This window comes from Tachypleus tridentatus, chromosome 13, assembly GCF_004210375.1.
Source record: "Tachypleus tridentatus isolate NWPU-2018 chromosome 13, ASM421037v1, whole genome shotgun sequence".
Classification (NCBI taxonomy): domain Eukaryota; kingdom Metazoa; phylum Arthropoda; class Merostomata; order Xiphosura; family Limulidae; genus Tachypleus; species Tachypleus tridentatus.
In genome coordinates this window covers 86,289,293-86,312,607 of record NC_134837.1, presented here as the reverse complement: position 1 = coordinate 86,312,607, position 23,315 = coordinate 86,289,293, and the positions used below count along the sequence as shown (strand labels likewise).

Below are 23,315 nucleotides of genomic sequence, written 5' to 3'. Positions count from 1 at the left end.
CTAAAAAGAATGTAGTATAAGAGAATGATGTTCAACAGGTGTTACGGATGTTGAAGATTGCTGCTCAGAATCTTCAAGACATGGTTGTTTAACTATGGACAGTTTTTTCACTATTTTATTTAAGTTTTTATTTGGAGGATCCATAATAAAAAAGGAATATTTAATGTCCACTGACTCCACCCACCATGGAGCCCTACAAGGGGATGCACTACAATGTCAAACAAGGACACTGCAGCAATGCCATGGTTTCACGAGCACTATACCCAAACGCCAGCATCAGATATAATTGTCCACAACACCTGTTAAGAATATCCAACACTGGTATTTGGGTGACCCCAGCTTGAGTGGACCAGCCAACTGACCAAAGGGGGCCATCCCAGGGCCGCCCGTCTACAGGAGTTCAAGGCCAAGGTGGTGTGTTAGGGTTGAACCCCTCAACCACCAGGATCTTTTCCTCCCCTTCGCAGATCACCATGCACAGCAAACACGTGGGTGGATGTTTAGATCCCAGAGGAGGTAAACTAAAAGAACAAAACCTTCCCTGGGAGGTCCCCTCACCACGTACAAGAATCCACACAGAGGGGTTGCCTACAGTGAATTTCTGAAACAAACTCAATGAAGCAATTAGAAATTGGAATTACTGACTTGAATAGCACATTAGTTTTAAGTGTACTAAATGGCCAGCTCATAAACTGCCATGAATAAGATGTAACCTTTACTAATTTTGAACTATTAAGTATACAAAAGATAGCCAACTAGCAGTACCTGACACCACAAGGGCTTTATCTGGTACTTGGGAAAAATAATTTACTATCATAAGATGCTTACAGCTGAAACTGTGAAACATATATAGTAGCATCATGTTTTGAACCTCAGAGACTTTTGATCCAACAGTCAATATAAATTGGCTTTTTTTAATTATATTAAAAAACATAACACACTAATTATTAAGACACACAAAACCCAAATTAAAGGGGATAAAATAATATCCAGCATTTGGTTCATAAAGTTAAAACGTTAAAAATATTTCTCTCCACTGGAATTTTAGAACAAATACATATATATTCGTAGAATATCACACACAAAGATTAAACCAAAGCATAAGTAAATAATTTTGAGTTTTCTTCCTATAAAAGCAAGTACGTATAGTGTACCTGACTATTACAATTCATTAACCGTATTGGTATGGGTCACAGATCAAAGGCCATATCATAGTGTTCGTTGACTCACATTCAAAATTTTATTGAACTGCTACTTTATGAATTTATCTCAATAAATCTGGTGTGAAAATGTAGTTTATAATTCAACTTTCAGTATTATATATTATTCAATTTCTTAATTTAAAAGTAAATATTAAAAAAGACACTGAATTTTTTGTGTCATATGGTATGTTGAATGCAGCGCTAATTGAAATTAAACATTTGTTATGTGAAAATATAAAGTCTATAGATTTGTACAAATTAGGAACTCAAATTACTGATATTAACAAGCTAGAATTTTCTAGTTGCTAAGATATAACCCACATACTGAATCACACATAACGGCTTCACTCACTTTTTCCTTTTCTTTGAAATGGTACCTTATTTACATCTTTTTTGTATATGTCATAAGAATAACCAATTGAAAGCCCAGAATGCACTTCTATGGCTTTCTTAGCCATTTTCATGCATTAGAAACAAGTTTTCAAAAAGGTAGGTTATGTCTTCTTTAGTCTGCTCTAAATTTCATATTCTTTTAGACTGAAATAAAGCCTAGTTACTAAACTTGATAAAATATAATGGAATTCTATGGTATCAATATAGTATTTTATGATATTTTGGTTATTTAAATGTATAAATAAAACCTAAGAAACATTATTTTGTTTCACATCCTGCATACGCAAATTTTGATAAGGCAGCAAACGAGTAAAAAGTTCATAACTAGATGATATAATCACCATATTTACTTAAGTACTGTTCTATGTTTAAGTAAAATAAGTATATGAACTTGTTTGTAAATAGTAATAATAATATGCACATATAATGTATAATAATTGAAAAATGAGATTATATTTTACAAAATACTAGTCCACTAAAAGCCAGCCAAAACAGATCATGTGTACCTCATCATTGTGAATTCAGTATTGTTAGCCAGGCACAATATAACAACATCAATATAATAAAAATAATAAATATATATAAACGTATAACATTATGAAATTTAAGCAATTTAGACTAAACATTTGTGTTTTTGTATTATAATCTGTAGTCATTAAAGAAAGAAAAAAAAACATAATTTATATTTCCTAATTTTTATGGTGAATATAAGGCAAGTCAAATTAACTTTCCCAACATAGTTAGGGTAGAGAAAATAACAAAGAAAATATAATAACGTTTTACTCAAAACAAACATCTGAAATGTATTTAGAAGGTTTTAGAGATTACACAAAATACTTGAGATTTTAGGGATAAAGAATAATTTTTAATTCTGACAAGAAAACCACTTTGCACTCAAACTAGTAACAAAATAGATTCAATATTTTCTCAAACAAATCTTCTGTAAAAATAATTCACTAAAAAAATCTGAATTTTTGTGGATAAGACTTGTAATTATTACTAAAAGTCTACTAAATTTTGTAAAGGTATACATACAGCATCAAAAGTTATAGCATAAACAGTTAATATCTACAGATGTGTACATGAACTCGCACATTTTATACCAAGCCCTTCACAAAAGGGTTAATATGTTATCTCATCCCTTTAAAAAACATGCATAATAACCCTATTATATTTTAACACTGTATTCTTTGTTCAGCCAATTAAAGTTTTTCACAAATTAAGAGTGTATTTTAGCATATCAACTATGATATATTCACTATATCCATTCATTATGTTACATTTTGTTCAACACAATATCAGGCCAGCTAAGACACAAAAAGCATGATAGTGGTTGGAACACTACTTATACAAGACATTTTTAACAATAACAACTATTATGGTGAGAATACCTTTTGTAAGCTGGCAAAGCATTATTATAATTAAATGCACTTGTCATAGCACTAGTATCATGTCTTATGATGATGAGAAACCCACTTGAAGTAAAAATGTATTATCAAGAAGGGTGGTATGGGTATTAAAATTTTAAATAAAATAAAGTACAGAACAATGTTTCAACCTTCTTAGGTCATATTCAGGTTAACCTATGATGACCTAAGAAGGTCAAAATGTTGTTCTGTACTTTATTTTAATTAGTTTTAACACTCATAACAGCCATCTTGAGAGTATCAGGTCTATTATGATTTTAACACTGCATTCTTTTTTCAGACCCTTGAGATTTTTCACAATTATAGTAAGTGAAACACGTAACTTTTGTTTAATGTTTTAGTTAAGCCATCTTCATTTCTCAAACAATTAACATCTTCCAAAAATGCACATGACCAGCATAGCCCAATATCAACAACCTGACAAGCAAAAAAGGTTTATAAGTAACAATTCTTCTCTGTAATAAATTTTACTAAAGAGAAAACAAATATTACTTTATATCTTAAAAATGAAATAAAGGATACCTGCTTCAGTCATAAAGAAAAAAAATTATTCGGTGCTAATGTTAGTACCTGATACACACACAGACACTGATCAAAAAGAATGAAAACATAAGTGCATCTTTTTAAAACAAAGGTAGGATTTGGTCAGGCTGAAACTTACCAGATATTGCTAAGTCTAATAATACTGCTCTTCTCCGAATCTTAACACTGGAAATGTTCTCAAACATTCCTTCCAACACAATGAATCCAATACTCAATAAAAATGCTATAACACCAATACCTACACCAAAGTTGCAAGCATTGGAATTACTGTTATATGAGCATTTATCCTCTATCCACCCTTCAGCAGAGATGCATCCAAAAACTATAACAGCAAAGAGCTAAGTGGAAGAAAAAAATTGATTAAATACATTCACACAAGTCTCATTATACCAAATTAATTTTATAAGTTGATCCCAAACAATAACATGCTGACAATTTTTTTGTTACTTTTACATTAACTCGGGTTAAAAACTTATTCATAGCAAAGCATACTTATCAGTAAAAGGCAATATGGAACTTTACAACTGCTGGTTTAAAAATGAACAGTCAGCATGATAGTAGGAAAATATGAACTGATCTGAAGTTCATGGGAATGTACAGCACATTAATTCCCTCACTTAATTGTGAGACAAAGTGATCTGCATGAACCTCAACATCAGGTGAGGGAGTAAAAACCAGTATATATATATATATATATGCACAATTTCAACCAACAGCATGTTAGAAAAAAAACACAACAAAAACAGATTATCTGTAAGATGATGATATGTTGCCTTGGTAACAGCTTGCTTTATGTTATAACAGATACATTTGTCAATCATGAAACCATTGTGAATATAAATCCCTCCTTTACTTTAATACTAACAGATAGATATGTAAGTTCATATTTGATGCTTAGCATTTGGTTGTTAAGGATTTTAATTTAACTTATCAATATAATATAAATGCACACATTCAGGTTTTAAATTGAAGTATTTTAGTAGTGCTCCATTTTATCTCAACTTGTCACAAGTTTCATGTAATGTAGGATACCAGGTAAAGTAATTTCATTTGCATTGTTTCAAATAACTGTTCACATGGTATAAATGATCAATATCAATTTACACAAAATTATTAATTGTTTTTTGTCAGTTATTAACTACATAATAGAATCTGGAGTATAAACTGATAAATAATTTTTACTGCAGAATTTAATGGTGTGTTTGTTTTTTAACAGTACTACTGGGCCTGTTGGCAAGATGAGCAGACTTATCGCTTTTTATGGTACATTAATGATGTGAATACAATCAAGTGTGCATCACACAATGGATATGGCTGTCGTTACTAGAGGTTTATGTATTGTGCACCATGCAAATATTTAATTTTGGTTAAAATGTACATTTAAAACCACACAATTATTTACCTGTCCAACATACTCAAATTGGTTAAGAACCCTGTAACAAATTATATTTTTTTCGGAACGGACATCGAAACGACCGAAACGCGAAAATAAGTCTTATCCAAGAACAAAATATAATAATTTCTGCTTGAACTTGAAGCGCCAAAACACATTCTTCCTTTCAATATCTGTGTAGTAATATTACTAACACTAGTAGTAGTAGTAAAATACTAATACTGTTAAGAACAGCGTTATATTTATACTGTTAGCGTTGGTAAAACTAAGTAACATATACAAGTTACTGCTAATCTTGACTTGGTTATCTAACTTAGGGTTAGGCCTTACCCTTACGATATAATCAACGGATATTTTTTTAATAACACTTATAGTTAATAGTTTTATATAAAAATCACTTTAGCAAAAGAATACCCTACCCAACATAGCACCCTTAAAATGACTTGAGGCCTCTGAACAAAATTAATAGGATTAAATTGACTTCCAGCTAAACCGGCACCGTACGCTAATGCGTTCATGTCGAACTCTTAGTCTCAATGCATTGAGCAAATACAAAAGACAGTACATCGCCATAGAGTTACGAAAACTTTTATGAACTTCAGTTTGAAGTTTTCGGTAAAATATCGCATGACGGTCTGCTTTTCGAAATTCGTGCACATTTAATATACACACACACATATATATATGTAAGCCAATTAATTTTTCTACTTTTGTGTGGGATATATTGGTTTTTGGAATATTATTTCAGATACATTCGCTATTTCTGTTAGACTGAATAATAGGCTAAAATTACGGGATCTGTTTTTCACTCGTATCAAAACGCCTAATGAAAATTTTTCATTTTTACAACTGTGTATATTGATGAAAATAATATTCTTCGAAACGCAGTTGCGCAAGATCAATTTATTACTGCAGATCATACCTTTATTATCATAAATTACTCTATTTGGAAGTCGGGCCCGGCATTGCGAGGTGGTTTAGGCACTCGACTCATAATTTGAGGGTCGCAGGTGAGAACTCCTGTCACACCAAACATGCTCGCTCTTTCAGCTGTAAGGGCGTTATAATGTGATAGTCAATCCCACTATTCGTTGGTAAAAGATTAGCCCAAGAATTGGCGGTGGGCGGTGATGACGAGCTGCCTTCCCTCTAGTCTTACACTACTAAATTAGGGACAGTTAGTGCAGATAGCCCACGTGTAGCTTTGAATAAAATTTGGAAAAAAAAAACAATTAACTTAAATGTTCAAAACAAAAACTTTAACATTTTTACCATTTCAATCAAAAAAATTTAAAAATGTACATTTCTTCAAAAATATTACTTTAAAACTCAAAACATTTTCTAAATGGCTGAATAGCGGAATTCAATTATTAATAAATATTGTTGTCGTGGTTGGAAGTTACACGATTATCGAAGTCCCGTTATTAATTAGATATTAACATGTTTTATTACTAAATTATAATTACTGCTAGTTTATATTCTATTTTTGCAGTTGTTGCAGAAATCCAATCTGCGATTTGCATGATAGATAGGCTGGTGTGCTGCCGAATTGTCCAGATTAAGACTCCTCCATTAAGACTTGAAACAACTACCTTCTTAAATGCTTTCACAAGAACCAACTGTGCTTACTTTTAATCTAGGTTGGCTTGATACGTTATCAGTTAGGTAGAAATAGAAGTCTCATTTTATCTTTCTTATCCTCCAGTGGCACAGTGTTATATTATAGTCCACGGACTTACAATACAAAAAACAGGGTTTCGATACCTGGAATGAACAGAACACAGCCCATTGAATGACATTTTGGTTAATTCAAAACAATAACAACATTATCTTTCTTTTTTGCTTTTTCGCGTGTGACTCGTGTTCCATTATTTTGGGCCCGGCATGGCCAAGCGCGTAAGGCGTGCGACTCGTAATCCGAGAGTCGCGGGTGTTAAACATGCTCGCCCTCCCAGCCGTGGGGTGTATAATGTGACGGTCAATCCCACTTTTCGTTGGTAAAAGAGTAGCCCAAGAGTTGGCGGTGGGTGGTGATGACTAGCTGCCTTCCCTCTAGTCTTACACTGCTAAATTAGGGACGGCTAGCACAGATAGCCCTCGAGTAGCTTTGTGCGAAATTCCAAACAAACAAACAAATCCATTATTTTGATATTGTCTCATTGTTCTCTTTAGTGGAATGATGGGCGATAGCAGATAGATCAATATTACAAAGACTTTTATTAATGTTTTTGTATTCTCAGTTACACATACTTCTCTTAAGAGTAATTGGCAAACAAAAAATGATTCGAGTGGAAAATCTTTTGCGGGAGTAAATCTGAATTCTTTGTCTTTGACTGGACACAGATTATAATAATGTGACATAATAGTCATATATTTCAACGAAACATAACAAGTGATGACAAATGAGATAAAAGATAACACTTTTTACTGGTGAATGAGAGCTCTCAGAAAAATCTAATGAAAGTGAAAACAATAACAACCTTACATTATCAGACAAAAACGATATAGTATAATAAATGCAAAACAGTGACACTGTTACTCTCAGAGTACGTGTGTTAGCCACATCACTATTGGTCATTTCTACCCCCTCCTTTCTGAGCTATCAAATGATATTTTACAGTAGACGTGTGTACTACATCGAATAAAACCCATTTAATTATTATATAGCAGGAAGCAAGGACCACCAAGGCTATTCAATATTCAGTTATATTAGAAACGGTTTAAGCTTTACTTCTTATCACATCAGCTCTTGAGCACACGGGTGGGGTGTTTTGACGAACATTGGTGGCATGTTTTTCTCAAAATGCCAGTTGAGGTCGCTGTAATATATGAAAATATGAAGTTCAAGTAAATTTTACACGCAAGCTTAGAAAACATGTACTTGAATTCAGCAGACCCAGTAAGAAAGTTAGGAATTTAAAAATCATAGGAGAAAAACATTCTATTATTTATAATAGTGGAAAATTCCTTTGAATAGTGGCTTTTATGTGTATTCATGTTCTCTACAATACTGACTGTAATGAATTTAATGAACTCGTTCGTTGTAGTAAAATATTTGACAGCTCTGTGACTAGTTTTATGATCATTTGTTGTAGTAATTGTTTTTCTATTAAGTATTGTACTTATTCTGTATTAGTTTCAGTGAGTGCTGATACATACTATATGCACAACGAGAGTATTAATACTGAATAAAGATATTTTAGATGCAAAGCTTCAATTCAACTGAACTCCACTTGCGGTTTGACGTGTTATGCAGATTTAGAGCGATATCCGACTTCATGGACTTAATAATGGATGACAGTACGAACGAGATAGCATGACTATCGAAGCAAAGCTAAAGTGAATAACTGCTAGAATTTTCATAGTTGCAATGCGTCAAACACAATAAGCGTGTATGAAAGTATGTGATATTTATATACGTGTATGTAGTACTAAAAATGCACAGAATTATATATGTATTATTATATACGTACCAGGTCATTACGTAAATCATCGGTGAGTGGTGTACCACTCAAATGAATCGATTATACAGAGAATACAATTTTAAAGGAAATGAATAATTATAATTTGATCTGAGCGATGAGATTGTGTTATATGAAGTAAACTATGGTTACTTAGCGCCACATCATATGAAGATATGATGTTTTATTTGTATCTGATATGGTATACTCAATCATACAATTTGAAATATTTCTTAAGCATACACATTTACTGAGTATTTTCAGTAAACGTTGCACTTATAACACATGTTAGTATGCATATTAAAGCGCAAAGGAACACCTAATTAGCATTTCTTTGTTGTTGCTCCAATCCATACTTAATTTGCATCTGTCTGAAATTACATGGGAGTAAAATGTTTGTGCTTATGGATTCCCATTCTGAGAAACTAAGAGCTAGTGTTTAGTCAATAGTTAGCCTGAATTAATGTATTTGTGTACGTACAGTTTTACCTTCATTATTTCCCATTAAAAACAGGCTCCTACTACCACAGTAATTAGGCTTTGGTCAAAGACTCAATCATGTTATTTGTAGATGTAGTCGCTTAGGAATGATACAATGCACATCACAAGTATACGCTGGTCAGTTATAAATTTTCACGCAAAATTTGCTGAATCAGGATATTAATAACTATTTTTGATACTTTTTCCAAAGGCAATTTTAACAGGAGTACATGTATGTCCGTAAATGTTGTGCTTGATCAAGGTAATGGTTGATGCCAAAAACCTGCATGTAGAGCAGATAGATGTTTCCAGTTGGAGCCACGTTTTCCAAACTTATGCAATTTATGGACAAATCAGAATCCAGGCTCATCAAACGTTTTCCATTCTGACATTTTTTATATATTAGATCAAATTCTTGACTTTTTTTGCTTTGTTTAGTTCCTTGATCACACAATAATCTCTAAACATGGGAGATGAAGATTTTCCTTTTATAAGTTCTAATGAAATGAGAAATATTCAGTGACTCCCAAGAATCCCTGGTACAACTTGATTTTCTCTTCTCTTTTTTTACTATCTGAAGAGAGCATATGGATAAAGAAATGTTTCTTGCTGACACACCTGGCATACAGGCTTTTGTAGACGCCACACATAGTTTCGGCCTAGGGTCAGAGGAGATAAACTAAATATTAACAACTTTATCTGGACTTCCAAACTTTGAACCGTTGATCGTAGGACCATTCATGCGTGGGGGACCATCTCCTTCAAACATGTTTAGAAAATCAAATCTGCCCTCTACAGAGCTAGATCACCATTCATCAGCGAAAACTATCATTCCATAGAAAATAGAAAGCCTGAAACGAATGTGAAGAAGAGAAGGCGATTATGTTCACATAAGATTATTACATTCCTAAACTTAAAAAGACTATCCTGAAGTTAAAGTTCTAAACACAACTAATGAAATCCTACGAAGGTCATCATATTCAACATTGATTTCATTTTCATACTAACATCAGGGTCCACAGTAACAATGACAACCATAACCTCTGTGGACAACAATGTCTGAGCATCCACATATTCTGCAACATCATCATCTCCATCCAAGAAGTCCTGATAAGATTAACTTCTCATCCACAACTCCAACAATAGCATCATATACCAAGCCAGAGAATGTTACTCACGTGCCAACAACAGCTTGAAAATACTGTTTCTAAGTTACAGCAGCTCAGTAAATGGAAACTTTAGCCTCATAGCAATTCAAAGAGATCAAAAGGCGAGGTCAAGGTGAATGTGACTTATCGAGAGAGAAAAAATGAGTTTTGATAGTTTGACGTATAAATTATTCAGAACCAAATGAGACCTTGAAATTGGCAATTGAATTACGAGTCAGTCCATCTTCACCAATGGTTTACCAGCTTTGTTTCATTTATTATTCCTTCTTTTTCAGTTTATTTTAGCTATAGAAGCAATACAGAAAAATTAAACATTTTTTTCCTTTTCTAATGACTTATCTTCATAGTACTCGATTTGTAATTCATGTGTATAAGTGTTATTTATAAAATTAAAAATTATTTTTTATTTTATATTTATGGCAAAGCTATTAAAACTCTCTACTGCTATCCCTAATTTTGAGCTAGTGACCTGAGTGCAAGCAGTCAGTCAATAGCACCCTACCCTATCTACATATTGACTGTCACTCTTGTAATGTTATTTTGCTCAATCTTTGTAGTTTTTAGAGCAGAACCCCGCTGGGCTATCTACTTTATTCATCGCTGTGATTAAAATGCTGATTTTAGCGTTGCAAGTCCGTAAATTGACAACTGTTCCATCAGAGGACTCTTGTAATGCACCTAGAGCTAAAGTGCGGGAAATAATGTATAGTATAACATGGATTTCAACCTGGATCGTCAGCTCAGAAGTACAGAGTTCGACCACAAGGCGAAACGTTTTCAAAGTGTTTGTTTTTTAATTTTGCACAAAGCTACACGAGGGCTATCTGTGCTAGCTGTGTAAGATTAGAGAGAAGGCAGCTAATCGTCACAACCCAACGCCAACCAATGAACAGTAGGATTAACCATCACATTATAACGGCTGAAAGAGCGAGCATGTTTGGTGTTATTAACTGTTATTTCATACTTAGTCGTTTGTGACTCAAATACTAGTTATTTTCATCGTATAGAAATAACACACTAATTCATTTCTCAAAGCAATGTTAATGAATAATATAATATAGTGTTTTATATATGTGATACATTATCCTTCTTTGTTGTAACTTTATGGTAATTGTACGTTTTATCAACAGTGTTCAGTTAACTAAAAACCGATTCATAACTATTTGGATATAACCCTGCTTGATACGAGAAATTACCCTTAATTTTCGGTGTCGTCACTGTAATTTCAATCATTATAGCAAGAAACGATAACCATCATTAATTAAATATGATTCGTGTTTCTTGTACTTTTATTATGTATTTTGTATTGCAAATTTAGAATCATAAGTTTGTAGTGTATCTTTGTTAAAAGGTTGTGTGTGGCTTTTGCACGCATACTTTATTATGTTTCACATGGGCAAGAGCAAGATACCAGGCAGGTCAGCCTAAAGCTCATTGTTAGTAGGAATCTGGAATGTGAAATACAGAAAAGTGTTTACATGTGCGTTCGTGCATACAGATTTTAGAACAGATAAAAGCTTTGTGGTACATAGCTATATTTGCATTTTTATAGTTACTCGTTGTCAATATTTTCACTTTTTAGGTAGTATTGGAGGTCTTTATACACTTTCTAAAATATTTCTGCCCCTATATTTTTGGTAAATGATGCGGTAACCTGTCATTATTATGATTATTAAGTTAAAATTTCTTGCTCTGTAAGCTGGCAGGTCACTACAAACAAAACTGCCCATGGCTTGCTTCAATTTTTGTAACATGGCAGATGAAACATGTAACTCCACCCACTTGTTCAACAGTTACACGTGAGTCAAAGGCAAATTATGACTATTACTTCTTTGTTTTTCAGGTTTGGTTTTACTAATTACCCGCAAAATATTGGATAACTTGAGTCCAAGGGTTCTGTCTTTAATCCAGCTAGTTAAGAGCTATTTGTGACTGATAAAAATATGTAACAGTGAGTTCAGGTTACTGAACCATACGAGAGTTAGTAGAACACTGACTAACCTTGTGGTATACGAAGCGCTTCAAGTGAAGGCACTAAAACGGCTTATCAGTACTGGTTTCAGTCTGGCAAATCATGATTTCCTAAACAGAAGTAGAAGGTACGTTTCTAACTGCATCTTGATAATGTCATCCACAACACAAAAAATGCTTATTTGGAATGTCGGTTCAGACACTGAGATCATGGTGATGGACCTTCTATGGAAATTGTCAGCCAGTTTAAAATGTGGTGTCATGAACAAACTATAAATATGAAAAATGTAAGTTGCTGAAATAGTGGAGTGCATGAAAGCATGTTAAAGTGGGATCCACAATACTTTGGAATGCACGTGGAATACCACAGACTCAATCTAATTTGTTTGTAAAGTTTGCAATAGTGATAAAACTAATGCGTGGAACATTATTTCTTGTCCATGCTCTAACAATCGTCTGTCCAAGTAATATCATAGACATGGAGTTGCACCATAATTTCAGCCACTTGAATATTAAACTTTCCACAAGAATGTTGTAGAGCTTACGAGAATTTCCAAGAACCTTTTAGAATTTTCTAGAACTTTCCATAATAATATATATACAGAGGCTCACCACTTTAGTTTAGTTCTAGCTGCCTTAGTGAACACATAGACCTATCTGATTTTATCATAGACGGCATCAAGAAGTTGCAAGCATTCCCAGACCCATTCTGCTACGTATGTGGCCAATTTATCAAGACATGAGCAAAAAAGTACTCTGTGAAAGCATCTGCTAAAATGTGTGAAGCTTACAAGGCATATTTCGGCATGTCTGTCGGGGATCAAGATAAACCCTAGGTATCCAAGGAGGCTTCACCAAGTTTCCCTGTTATCTTCGCCTTTGGGACAGCAGGGACACAGCAACGCACTACAACAGGAGGCACTGGCCGCATCAGACCAAGTTCTATATGGGGAGGCACTATTGCACATAAAATTGGGTCTCGTGAAACAATTTGTCACAGCTCTTGATAAGGAGTCTGTAGCCTTCAAGAACCTTCGAGACTTCTTCCCTAAGCTGTCTGAGGCAAAGATCAAAGCTGGTATCTGCGTTGGACCACAAATAACGAAGATCCTGGAGTGCATATAATTCCCCAAAAACCTCAGTAGGAAAGGGAAAAAAAAGCTCGAGGCAGCTTTGTCACAATAATTTAGGGCTTCTTGGGCAATCATAAGGCCGAAAATTATGTGGAACTGGTTGAGGCTTTGGTGAAGAACTGCAACAAAATGGGCTGCAGGATGTCCCTGAAAGTCCATATCCTTGACGCTCATCTGATAAATTCAAGGAGAACATGGGAGCATACTCAGAGAAGCAAGGCGAGCGCTTCATCAAGATATACTGGACTTTGAACGTCGCTACCAAGGAGTGTATAACGAAAACATGATGGGAGACTATATTTGAGGGCTGCTACGTGAAAGTGATTTACATTACAGTCGTAAATCTCGAAAAATTACTCACTTCTAAACATTTGTGTATAACTTTAGTATAAATACATGTAAATCTTGATTCCTATGTTGTTTTATTCAGACTTTATGTAAATGAAAATGTGCAAATTTGACCGTTTTTACATAGAAAATAGGTTAATTTTTAAATTTCATTATCCAGGTCACAAAAGTAAAGTTTGAAGGGAATAATGGCCATTTTCTGTTATTTTACAACATAAGCAATTAAGAAATAACACATGCTATCCAGGAACAAAATTTGTGTTACATAGTGTTATCAAACAAACAACAACAAAATAACAACAATGGATTCAACAACTAGTGCTGAGGGGGCAACAGATATTAAAAGGTAAAATAATAAAAGGTCTTTAGAGAGTGTTAAGGTCGTTTACAGCGTAAATTGTCAGTAAGAAGAGAATTATACAAAGGTCCTACTTTGATTTTGTATGGTTATTCATTTCTTTTCCTCCATTTCTCTCTAGAGAAATATATGAACACGTTGGATGGTATCCATTGATTCTATTCATTATAACTGGCTTCCAGATACTGTTAAAATGAGCTAGATGATGAATGCAAGCCTAAAACTACATTTGATATTATGGATGACACTTACAACTTTTATATCAAGCAATATGGCCTGTATTGGAGCTTACACTTAAAACTGATACATAAGAGAAATATTGAGCTATTGTTACATATTGCAATTTGCTGCTGAAAACCTGGATAAAAATGGAGCTTAAAAATGAAATGATATAAATGTCCATTTATATACACATATATGGAATTCCTTAGTAACGTTGAGACGTAAGGATCCTGTCCCACAACAATCACAGCAATTAGAAATTAATCCCTCTTTTTGACTGAATAATCGATGTGAAGTTTACGTTTACTAGGTTTATGCATTCTTTTATTGAAAATCTATGTGAAGTTTCTTCGATACTTTTGTATTGTTATATTCACTGACTGAATCAGAAATGTATTTAATTAGACTGGAAACTATTCCAATGCATTTCATTTACTAAAGTGTTGTTTTGTAGACTCTAGTTCTACCCTGTCGAAGACAAAAAAAAGTTATATTCATAACTGCATTTAACGTCTGTGATAATGGAATTAGAGAGATATTGTTGCAGGTGTAAAATAGAGTAAAATGTATAAAACCATATGTTAGTCCTATGGTGATGACTCCTTAATGCAAATACTGGACAACAAAGAAAGAAATACATTCAGTTCTAGTACTTGTAAGATATGAACAACATTACTTTTATTGTAGAAAGCTCTTCATTTCCATTAATCATAAATAAGTGAAATGTTTTCTATGAAGAGTGATGGCTATTTGAATGACACAATTGGTAGAATACAATTTGTTGTACATCTCCAACATCTGAAATACATTTTATATTGTATCTCAAGTAAGCTTGGTTAATTTTAGCTGAAGATTGCCATTACACCTCAGAATACCACAACCATGTCACAATTCGAGATTCTTTTTCCTCCCACAGGATAAACTTTGATGAAATCAAAAAATACTTTTGACCTTTCCGCTCCCATGTTTTAAAACATCAAGTACATTTGTTTCCTTTTCTCATTTTCAACAACCTGTGTAGGAATCACCTCACATGTCCTAAATATATTAAGCTCTTTAGCTTTATTTACGCTTTCTGCGAGTTGCATGTATGACATATTTTTCTGAAATACAGTTTCTATACAACAGGAAAAGAATATAATTAAGGCCATAAAATAAAACCAAATATTTAAGTTCTATAAAATTAAAAGCTTCCTACTCTTTTACGCCATCAATGACCAGTTGTATACAGAATTTGCTTTAATAGTACTTTAGAAGTTACTATTAAAATGTTTAATTAAGTCGTTTAATTATTAATAAAGAAGTAAAATATTGTGTTAGATTTGCGTTCAAAACTGGTTGGATGTTTTAATAGCGACTATTGTGAATGATTCCAGACGCTGTGCCCACAGTGAATATTCTTACAAGTCAGCAAATATTTAAAAAATAACATAGGTTTAGTCTAATTGTACATTATAGTCAAACTCAAAAAAATTATTTTGGTGCAGGCAATGTTTTCTAAACAATCTATTTTGAATCACGAAACACTTCACATACAGTGTCTTGCAAAAGTGTCCCTCCTACCAATAATGTCACATTTTGATGAAATATAAATAACATAAATGTTTTTAATGAACTTATTTTTATTCAAAACTCAAATGATCAGTCTTAACCGTTATTTGTGAAGGAGCTTGAATGCCAGCAAAACCTGCAAAGAAAATATATAAATTGAAATTTGCTGACTGCGTAAGTATTCAGCTCATTAACATTGTATTTGATAGAAATACCTTTGGCAGCAGTTACTGTTGCGAGTTTTAGGATGGGTCTTTACCAGTTTTGCACAATGAGATGGTGTAATTATTGCACATTTTTCTGGAATAATTGCCTTAATTCTGACAATTTTTCAAGATCGTTGATGGACTGCAATCTTCAAGTCTCACCATAAATGTTCTATTGGATTCAAGTCAGGACTTAGACTGGCCCACTCCAGACATTCACATAAGAGATTTAAGATGATTCTTTTTCAGTAATGGCTTCCTTCTTGCCACTCACCTTCTTGCTTTGTGTAAGAACTGGGATATTATTGATGTATAAATACTGATTTTTATTTAAAATATAAAATTGTTGCAAATATTTTAAAATCGCTATTGGCTTCACAATGACATCCCTAACCAGGTTTCTGTTTATCCAGCTGCTTAGTTTGACGACCTGACCTGGATAGTGAATGAATGGTTTGAAACACGTTCTACTTCTTAATGATATATTTCATCGCACTCAAAAGGATAATCGGTGACTCTGAAATTTTCTTGTAATCTTCTTCTGCTCTCTGCTTCTTTACTATTTTATCCTTGACTTATTTGGAAAGCTCCTTGGTTTTTCATAGGTGGTTTGTCGTATCACTATGTGAAATTGTGTCTTGAACAGATACGTTTATGTTGAAGTCAAGTTAAACCATTTTGATTACACACAGACAGAGGTCATTAGCTAGTTTTATGACCTTTCAAACTAATCTTTTGTACTTGAACTGATTTAGGATGGCCGTAGCAAAGAAAATTGAATATTTATGCAACTTAGAATATTCTATTTTTCTTTAAATATCTAACTTACACAATATCAGTGTATTTTTTCATTTTCTGTTTTGGCTTTCTCAGTTTGGAGTAGATTGGGTATATTCTTAAATAAAGTTTCATTTCAAAGTTTCATGATTACAATATCAATTGTCAATGAAACATGAAAACTTTGCACGGATGAATGCTTTTGCAAGCTACTTTATATTTATTTATGCATTTCTTTATAAGTGATTCACCTGCTCTCTTAAAAGTTGCGGGAACGTAACTATCGAGTTTATACCCACACACACTTGTACATATAAATATATCTTAAAGTTAAAATAATTTATTTTTGTATATGCTTCAATGTATTCAGTTCGTATGAGCATTGCATTTCTTTTTCTGTATGTATATTTTTGAAAATATTATATAATTTCTGTGATTTATTTAAAAATAAGTTCTGTGTAAAATTACACCCTGAATCACTAAATTGGTTGGATGTAAACCAGCTAATGTCTAATATCACCTCAGTATACAATATTGACCATTCAAAACTACCGTCCAACTATAGGCCAATTTTAATATTTACAAATCTTACTACAGATTTGGAGAAGATTATTGTAAAAAAAACTTAGTAGAATTATTGGAAGATACTTGAAAATTATTAAGTAATCAACTGCCCATTTCTATTTATCCGCCTCTTGCTTTAAATTCAAATCAATAAAATAATTTTACATTGTTTTTAATCGTTTTGGTTAATTAATTATACGAATTTGTTCCAGAAGTGTATTAAAAAGGCTCATACCTACAAAATGCCAACGTCTGAGCCATACTATTTTTCTTCTCCTAGGTAACTCACACAGACTCTTAAGTACTCTCGTGTGATCTAGAATGATCTAACCGCCTTACTGGGTGTCTCCCACAATTCAATCTAATCGAAGCACTTTTAAAAACACATTTTAATATTTAATATAGTCAGCTTTCTCAGCAGAGACCGAAACAGTTCTACTGAATTTTTCTAAGCATAACCCTTGTTAAATTTTTCTGCGGTATGGTTAACTGCATTTGTATAGAGTCAAGGCCGCTTCCTAAGCTATTTCATATTGGAAAATAGAATAAACTAATCCGTAGTATGACATCTGGTAAGGCATGGCCAGGCGTTCCACTCGTATTTCGAGGGTCGCGAGTTCGAATCCCGGTCGCACAAAACATGCCCGCCCTTTCAACCGTGGGTGCGTATAATGTGACGGCCAATCCCACTATTCGTTGGTAAAAAAGTAGCCCAAGAATTGGCGGTTGGTAATGATGACTAGCTGTCTTCCCTCTAGTCTTACACTGCTAAATTATGGACGGCTAGCGCAGATAACCCTCGTGTAACTTTGCGCGAAAATTAAAACAAACCAAACCAATCAATTCCTACGTTGTGAGGAATATTTTATCTTGTGTTGGGTGTAACTGCTGTTTGTATTTGAAATACTGTGAAAGAAATACAGTATCATGGCAAATATCAGTTAATTACTAACCACAAAATTTTATTTGCTACATTCATCTTGAAAATAAAATGTCCCTTCTTCTGTAAGCTTATTTTCTTAGAAATCTTTGCTACCTCTTTTTATAAAGGAGTGGGTGTGGCTTAGCAGTTAGCATGCCCGGACTGTATATCCAAAGATTCATGGCTTGAATCCAATAGTCACAAAAACTTGCTTTGTGCTTTGGGACTGTAAGTGCGTTATAAGTGTAATGGTGTAATCGCATTCTTTAATTAAGCAAATACAGTCCAAAAGTTGGCAGTGGGTGCTGCTGCTAAGTTTCCTTTCATCTAGTCTATTAGTTCAGATTTAGAGTCATCAAAGTGCAGATAACCCTTACGTTGTTCCGCGTGTAAATTTTAAATTAAATAAACAAATGTGTTGTTTTTTTTTCAAAAGGTTTTTACTTACAAGGCTGTGCCCATTAAATTATAATGAAAAGATGTAGATATATTTTATACAAGCTAAATTTCGCCCCGCATGATTACTGCAGCAGTACATAACCAATGTGATATCATAAACTGCAATATACTGGTACACTGTGTTTAATATTATAGAATTACTATGAGATAAAATAATACATATAAAATTTCTGTTTATTTTGAAGATTTCAAACATCATCTTCCTTAGTTTTTGTGTGTGTGTTTGTTTTTTATGTTTACAAGATTGTTCACCTTACCAACGTTGCATTGTGAATATGAACGGCTTCGCTCTCGTGTATGAAATATCTTTATTTTACTGGATAGAGCAGAAAAGACGATCATTATTCAATGTAGCGTGAAGGGTTCAGAGAAGTGTTACTAGAATGGTGCCTGGAATGGAGGGATTGTCACACAAGGAGAGGCTGAAATATCGCAGATTGTTTTGTTTTTTTCAAAAAGAAGAATTATGGGATCTGATTGAGGTGTTTAAGCTTATAAAGGGAATTGATAATGTTGTTGTTGTTTTTTAAAATATTTAACAGTGAAAATTGTAAAACTAGGAGATACAAATATAAACTTTGGCAGGGTAGGAGTAATCTTCAGGTAGGACAGTTTCATTTTTCTAACAAGGTGGTTGGCCTTTAGAATGAGTTGCCTTTCAGATGTTTTTGGAGCAGTACATTTAAGTGAGTTTAAAACAAAGCTTTATAAACATATGAATGATAAGATCTGTCTTTAAGATTTTTTAAAAAAATTATTGCAATTTATTTTACAAGATAAAACAGCTGAGATGGACCAGCACGTTCTATTTATTCCTAAAATGTTATGTTATGTTAAAACGCATTTCCGTTTCATATCAAACTTGCAAGTATGTTGCTGGTGAAAGATAGTTTAAACATGATCCGAAACAGAGGTTAGATGATACCTTCTTGTAACTCATCGCTTCTATGTTGTTATAAGTGTATATAAACTAGTGTTTTGCTGTTTGAGGCACTCTGAGAGAAATAAGGAAGGACGTAGAGGCTTGTTCATGCTTAGCTCTTATCTTGTTTGTTGCTCTAACAGTCTCAGACCTGTTTTACAGATTGAATCACAACTGACAATGTTATTGCAGAATGGTGGTAAAACAATTAAAAGATCTTAGGGTCGCAGGTTCGAACACCAACTATGCTCGCCCTTTCAGCCATGGAGATAGTTATGATGTGACGTTTGTGAAAGAGTAACTTAAGAGTTGGCGATGGGTAGTGACAACTAGCTGCCTTTACTCTAATCTTCCACTATTAAATTAGAAACGGCTAGTGCAGGTAGCTCTGGTGTAACTTTTCGCGAAATTCAAACCAAACCATTTGTTACCCATAAACAAATACAAAACACTGAATATTAAAAGTTAGGAAGATTACATCACGTTTTCATTTTGACAACTACGTATGACAAAGTATAGAGATTTTATCACATCTCTGAGACCCAAGTTCTCACCGTGATCCAGGTTTGTATGTAGTTGACATCGAAATTTCCTCGAGGACAATTTATTAGGATAATTATAGTCAATCAATTATCAAGCTGTTTCTTTCTTTTGGCTTGTTAGTCATTAATCAGATTTTTGAAATTGTTGGCTATAATTTCATTTTTGACTTTAGAATAATTTGTCTTTTATTTTTATCACTCATTTCTGGTAAGAAGAAGATATTAAATGACTTGATTTATTTTCCATTAGCTCAATTTTGGGGTTCAACCAACTTCATGAAATAAAACTAATCACCAAAATATTAAAAAAGCAAAGAATAAATGGCGTGAAATATTTTTTATGAAATAAGTAAACGGGCTAAAATATGAAGCTAAATAGATAAAACCAGCTGGAGTATAAACTTAAATAAGTAAATGTGAGTTTAAATAAGTATAAAACTCCTACAGACTCTGTTAGAACTTTGTAAGATTTTACTCTCACACCTGTATTGCTTTGCTAATGCATAATAATCACTGAAACACACCTTGAATTTTTATTTTACAAACTACAATTATGTGTTAATTACTTGTGGAATTAACTTTCAAAATTATATTATAGTTAAATTATTACAGTTGATAAAGTCAATTAAAGATATAAATATTTTGAGCTCTTCTGCCTTTCAGTAGCTTGTTTGTTCATGTGTATTAATTGGATCCAATAACATTTAAAACTCTTAAGGAAAGCTGTTAATGCTAATTTTATTCTCTAATAGTTTTCAATTAAAACGATTTTACCAAAACTCCGTCCACGTTTTTCTTATTTCTTACTACATTATTTCAGTAGCTTCAGAATTTGATAATGCTTTAAACTTTTGTTTTTTGAAGCAAATGATGAGAGTAATATCATAAAATTAAAACCAAGATTATAAATTATCAAATATAACAATTAATACTTAAATAAATACATATTTGTGCAGGTATGATCTTAACAGCATTTTAGCAATAATAAAAATCTCAGGGATCTTTCTATGGTATGTAAAGGACGAGAGGTTATCTCAGGTTAACAATTACACTTTGGAAATAATGCTTAGTGTTTTTTCAACGAAAAACATTGTTTACCTCAAACGTAGTTGTTAGGCTTAACAGCTGTCTCTCATTTAAATTAGAAAGAGCAATCAGAAGTGTATATCAAACAGGCAGTAGCACTGCCTCTGTTGAGATGGTTCGAATTGTTCATCGAAATGATGTTTTAAATATATCTTCAAGAAATTATCAGAGGCTTACGATGCCAAATAGTGTTTCCCTTTATAACAATACTTATGTAATCACTGAGTCACAAGTTCTGGGAATGTTTGTAAATATCATAGCAAAAAAATTGTACTTACTGTTATTGTTTCTTATTCTTATTTTCATTTTATGACAACTCAAAAACTGATTCAATGGTGTCAACCAGTTTTACTGATGTGACAATTTCATACGGAATGGCCATGTTTATAAGTATTATTAACTAGTTGTAATTTTTAAAAATAATAATATTGGTATAAAGAGTGTTATTATCACTCCTTAAAGTATGCTTTCTTACAAAAATTCGGTGTTCTTTTAAAAACCTTGAGTACAGGGTTAAACAGAAACTACCAACCAGTAATAGATAACAATAAATATTACAGTTAGAACGTCATTGTATTTAGAACTTGATTATCAGGTAGACGGTAGAACTACTTATGGATGGATGGTTCACACTGTTAAGTACAACCTTCTTATGTCTATTGAAAGACTGCATTATAAAAACAAGCAAATAAGTAAAAATAACTTCAAAAAGGTAAGTAAATGTAAGTGAAAATGGCTAATATCAACCCTTCAACAACAATGCAAACAATAATTAGCGTATAACAATATATATATAACTATCCAACCACAAATGAGTTTACTTTATCTTATTTTTATCTGTTAACATCTACTACATTGTATACCTGTGTTATTACGTAGGTATGATGCAATTACCATTCTTACTATCTTGTTTGTATTGTTTTTGAAAGATTGATATTAACCATTCATACATTTTCTTCCGTTTTTAAAAATATTTTTTCCTTAGTTATAATTCTTCAAAGTGATACACAAAAGTATTCTATTAGGAAACACAATTGTTTTCCTCACTTTTTCAAACATATAATAAAATTTATAGAGACAAAGCATCAAGACTTTAATTATTACTACCAACACTGGTTTCCTACGGTTGAACAATAAATATAAATTAACTCCCATCTTTCTTGTAGGAGGTAAAGTTTAATTGTATTCATTTTATGAAAACAACGTTAAGCCACATCTGGAAATATTTGCTGTTCACAACTTAGAAATGGGTGTTTACTTCAGTTTCGTTTCTTAGATTTTCTGTGGTAACCTTAAGGAAAGTTAACAATTGCCCTAAATGAATTTTGTGTATATTTAGCAAAATTAGAACAAAAGTTTATTTTGCTGTAGCTTATTGCTATTGGTTGTTTCTAAGGTAAATTGCAATATAAGTTAGTGCTATATATATATATATATTAGAAAATCTTTTTATTAAAACAAAATAAAAAAGACAGAGCTTTAAATTTCTTTAATTTGTGTATATCTGTATATTGCACACAGTACAACAGTTTATGATAAAACCAACAAATTTGTAAGCTTTTGTTATATATAACAATAAATTGTTTGTTTGTTTTAAATTTCGCACAAAGCTACTCGAGGGCTATCTGTGCTAGCCGTCCCTAATTTAGCAGTGTAAGACTAGAGGGAAGGTAGCTAGTCATCACCACCCACCGCCAACTCTTGGGATACTCTTTTACCAACAAATAACAATAAATACATATACATATATATATGAAACTATTCAACCACAACCGAGTTTACTTTATTCTATTTAAACATCTTTAGATTTCTTTAATCTGTATTTACATATTGAATACAATACAATAGTTTATGATAAAACCAACTAAGTTTATAAACGTTTAATATAGAAATTGAAATAAGCTATTTAATTCGAAACGAACATAAATCAGTAGCCTGATTCTAGTGTGTAAACATAAAATTTCGTTTTACTTCATTTCCCATAATTAATAACTATAAATTGTACAACTGTCACATCGCGTTTTGTAATTAACCTAGTTTTAGTAACTGTATTTCCCATTCATGCCCAATTGGCGTGGTAAAGCAATATCTCTTTCAGATCCGAAAATATTAATGTTTGGGGATGTTTTATTTTAATTATTACCAGTATATTTTTATTAACATGACTGTGACTAGATGCATGCAAG

At 32.7% G+C, this 23,315-nt stretch overlaps 1 protein-coding gene across 3 annotated transcripts in view; it reads right to left on the bottom strand.

The window, feature by feature from the left end:
* The window catches only part of LOC143239644 (synaptogyrin-like), a 62,409-nt gene extending 56,865 nt beyond the window's left edge, over positions 1 to 5,544 (bottom strand). The window contains exons 1-2 of one of the 3 annotated variants that reach the window (XM_076480964.1): positions 5,378 to 5,544; positions 3,684 to 3,903 (exon numbers count right to left, since the gene is read on the bottom strand). In XM_076480964.1, the coding sequence (XP_076337079.1) occupies positions 3,684 to 3,903; positions 5,378 to 5,476 (319 nt within the window). In that variant the 5' untranslated portion in view covers positions 5,477 to 5,544. The remainder of the gene's footprint in view (positions 1 to 3,683; positions 3,904 to 5,377) is intronic. The other 2 variants (XM_076480963.1, XM_076480962.1) reach the window with 2 other exon arrangements.
* Positions 5,545 to 23,315: the final 17,771 nt, after the last annotated feature.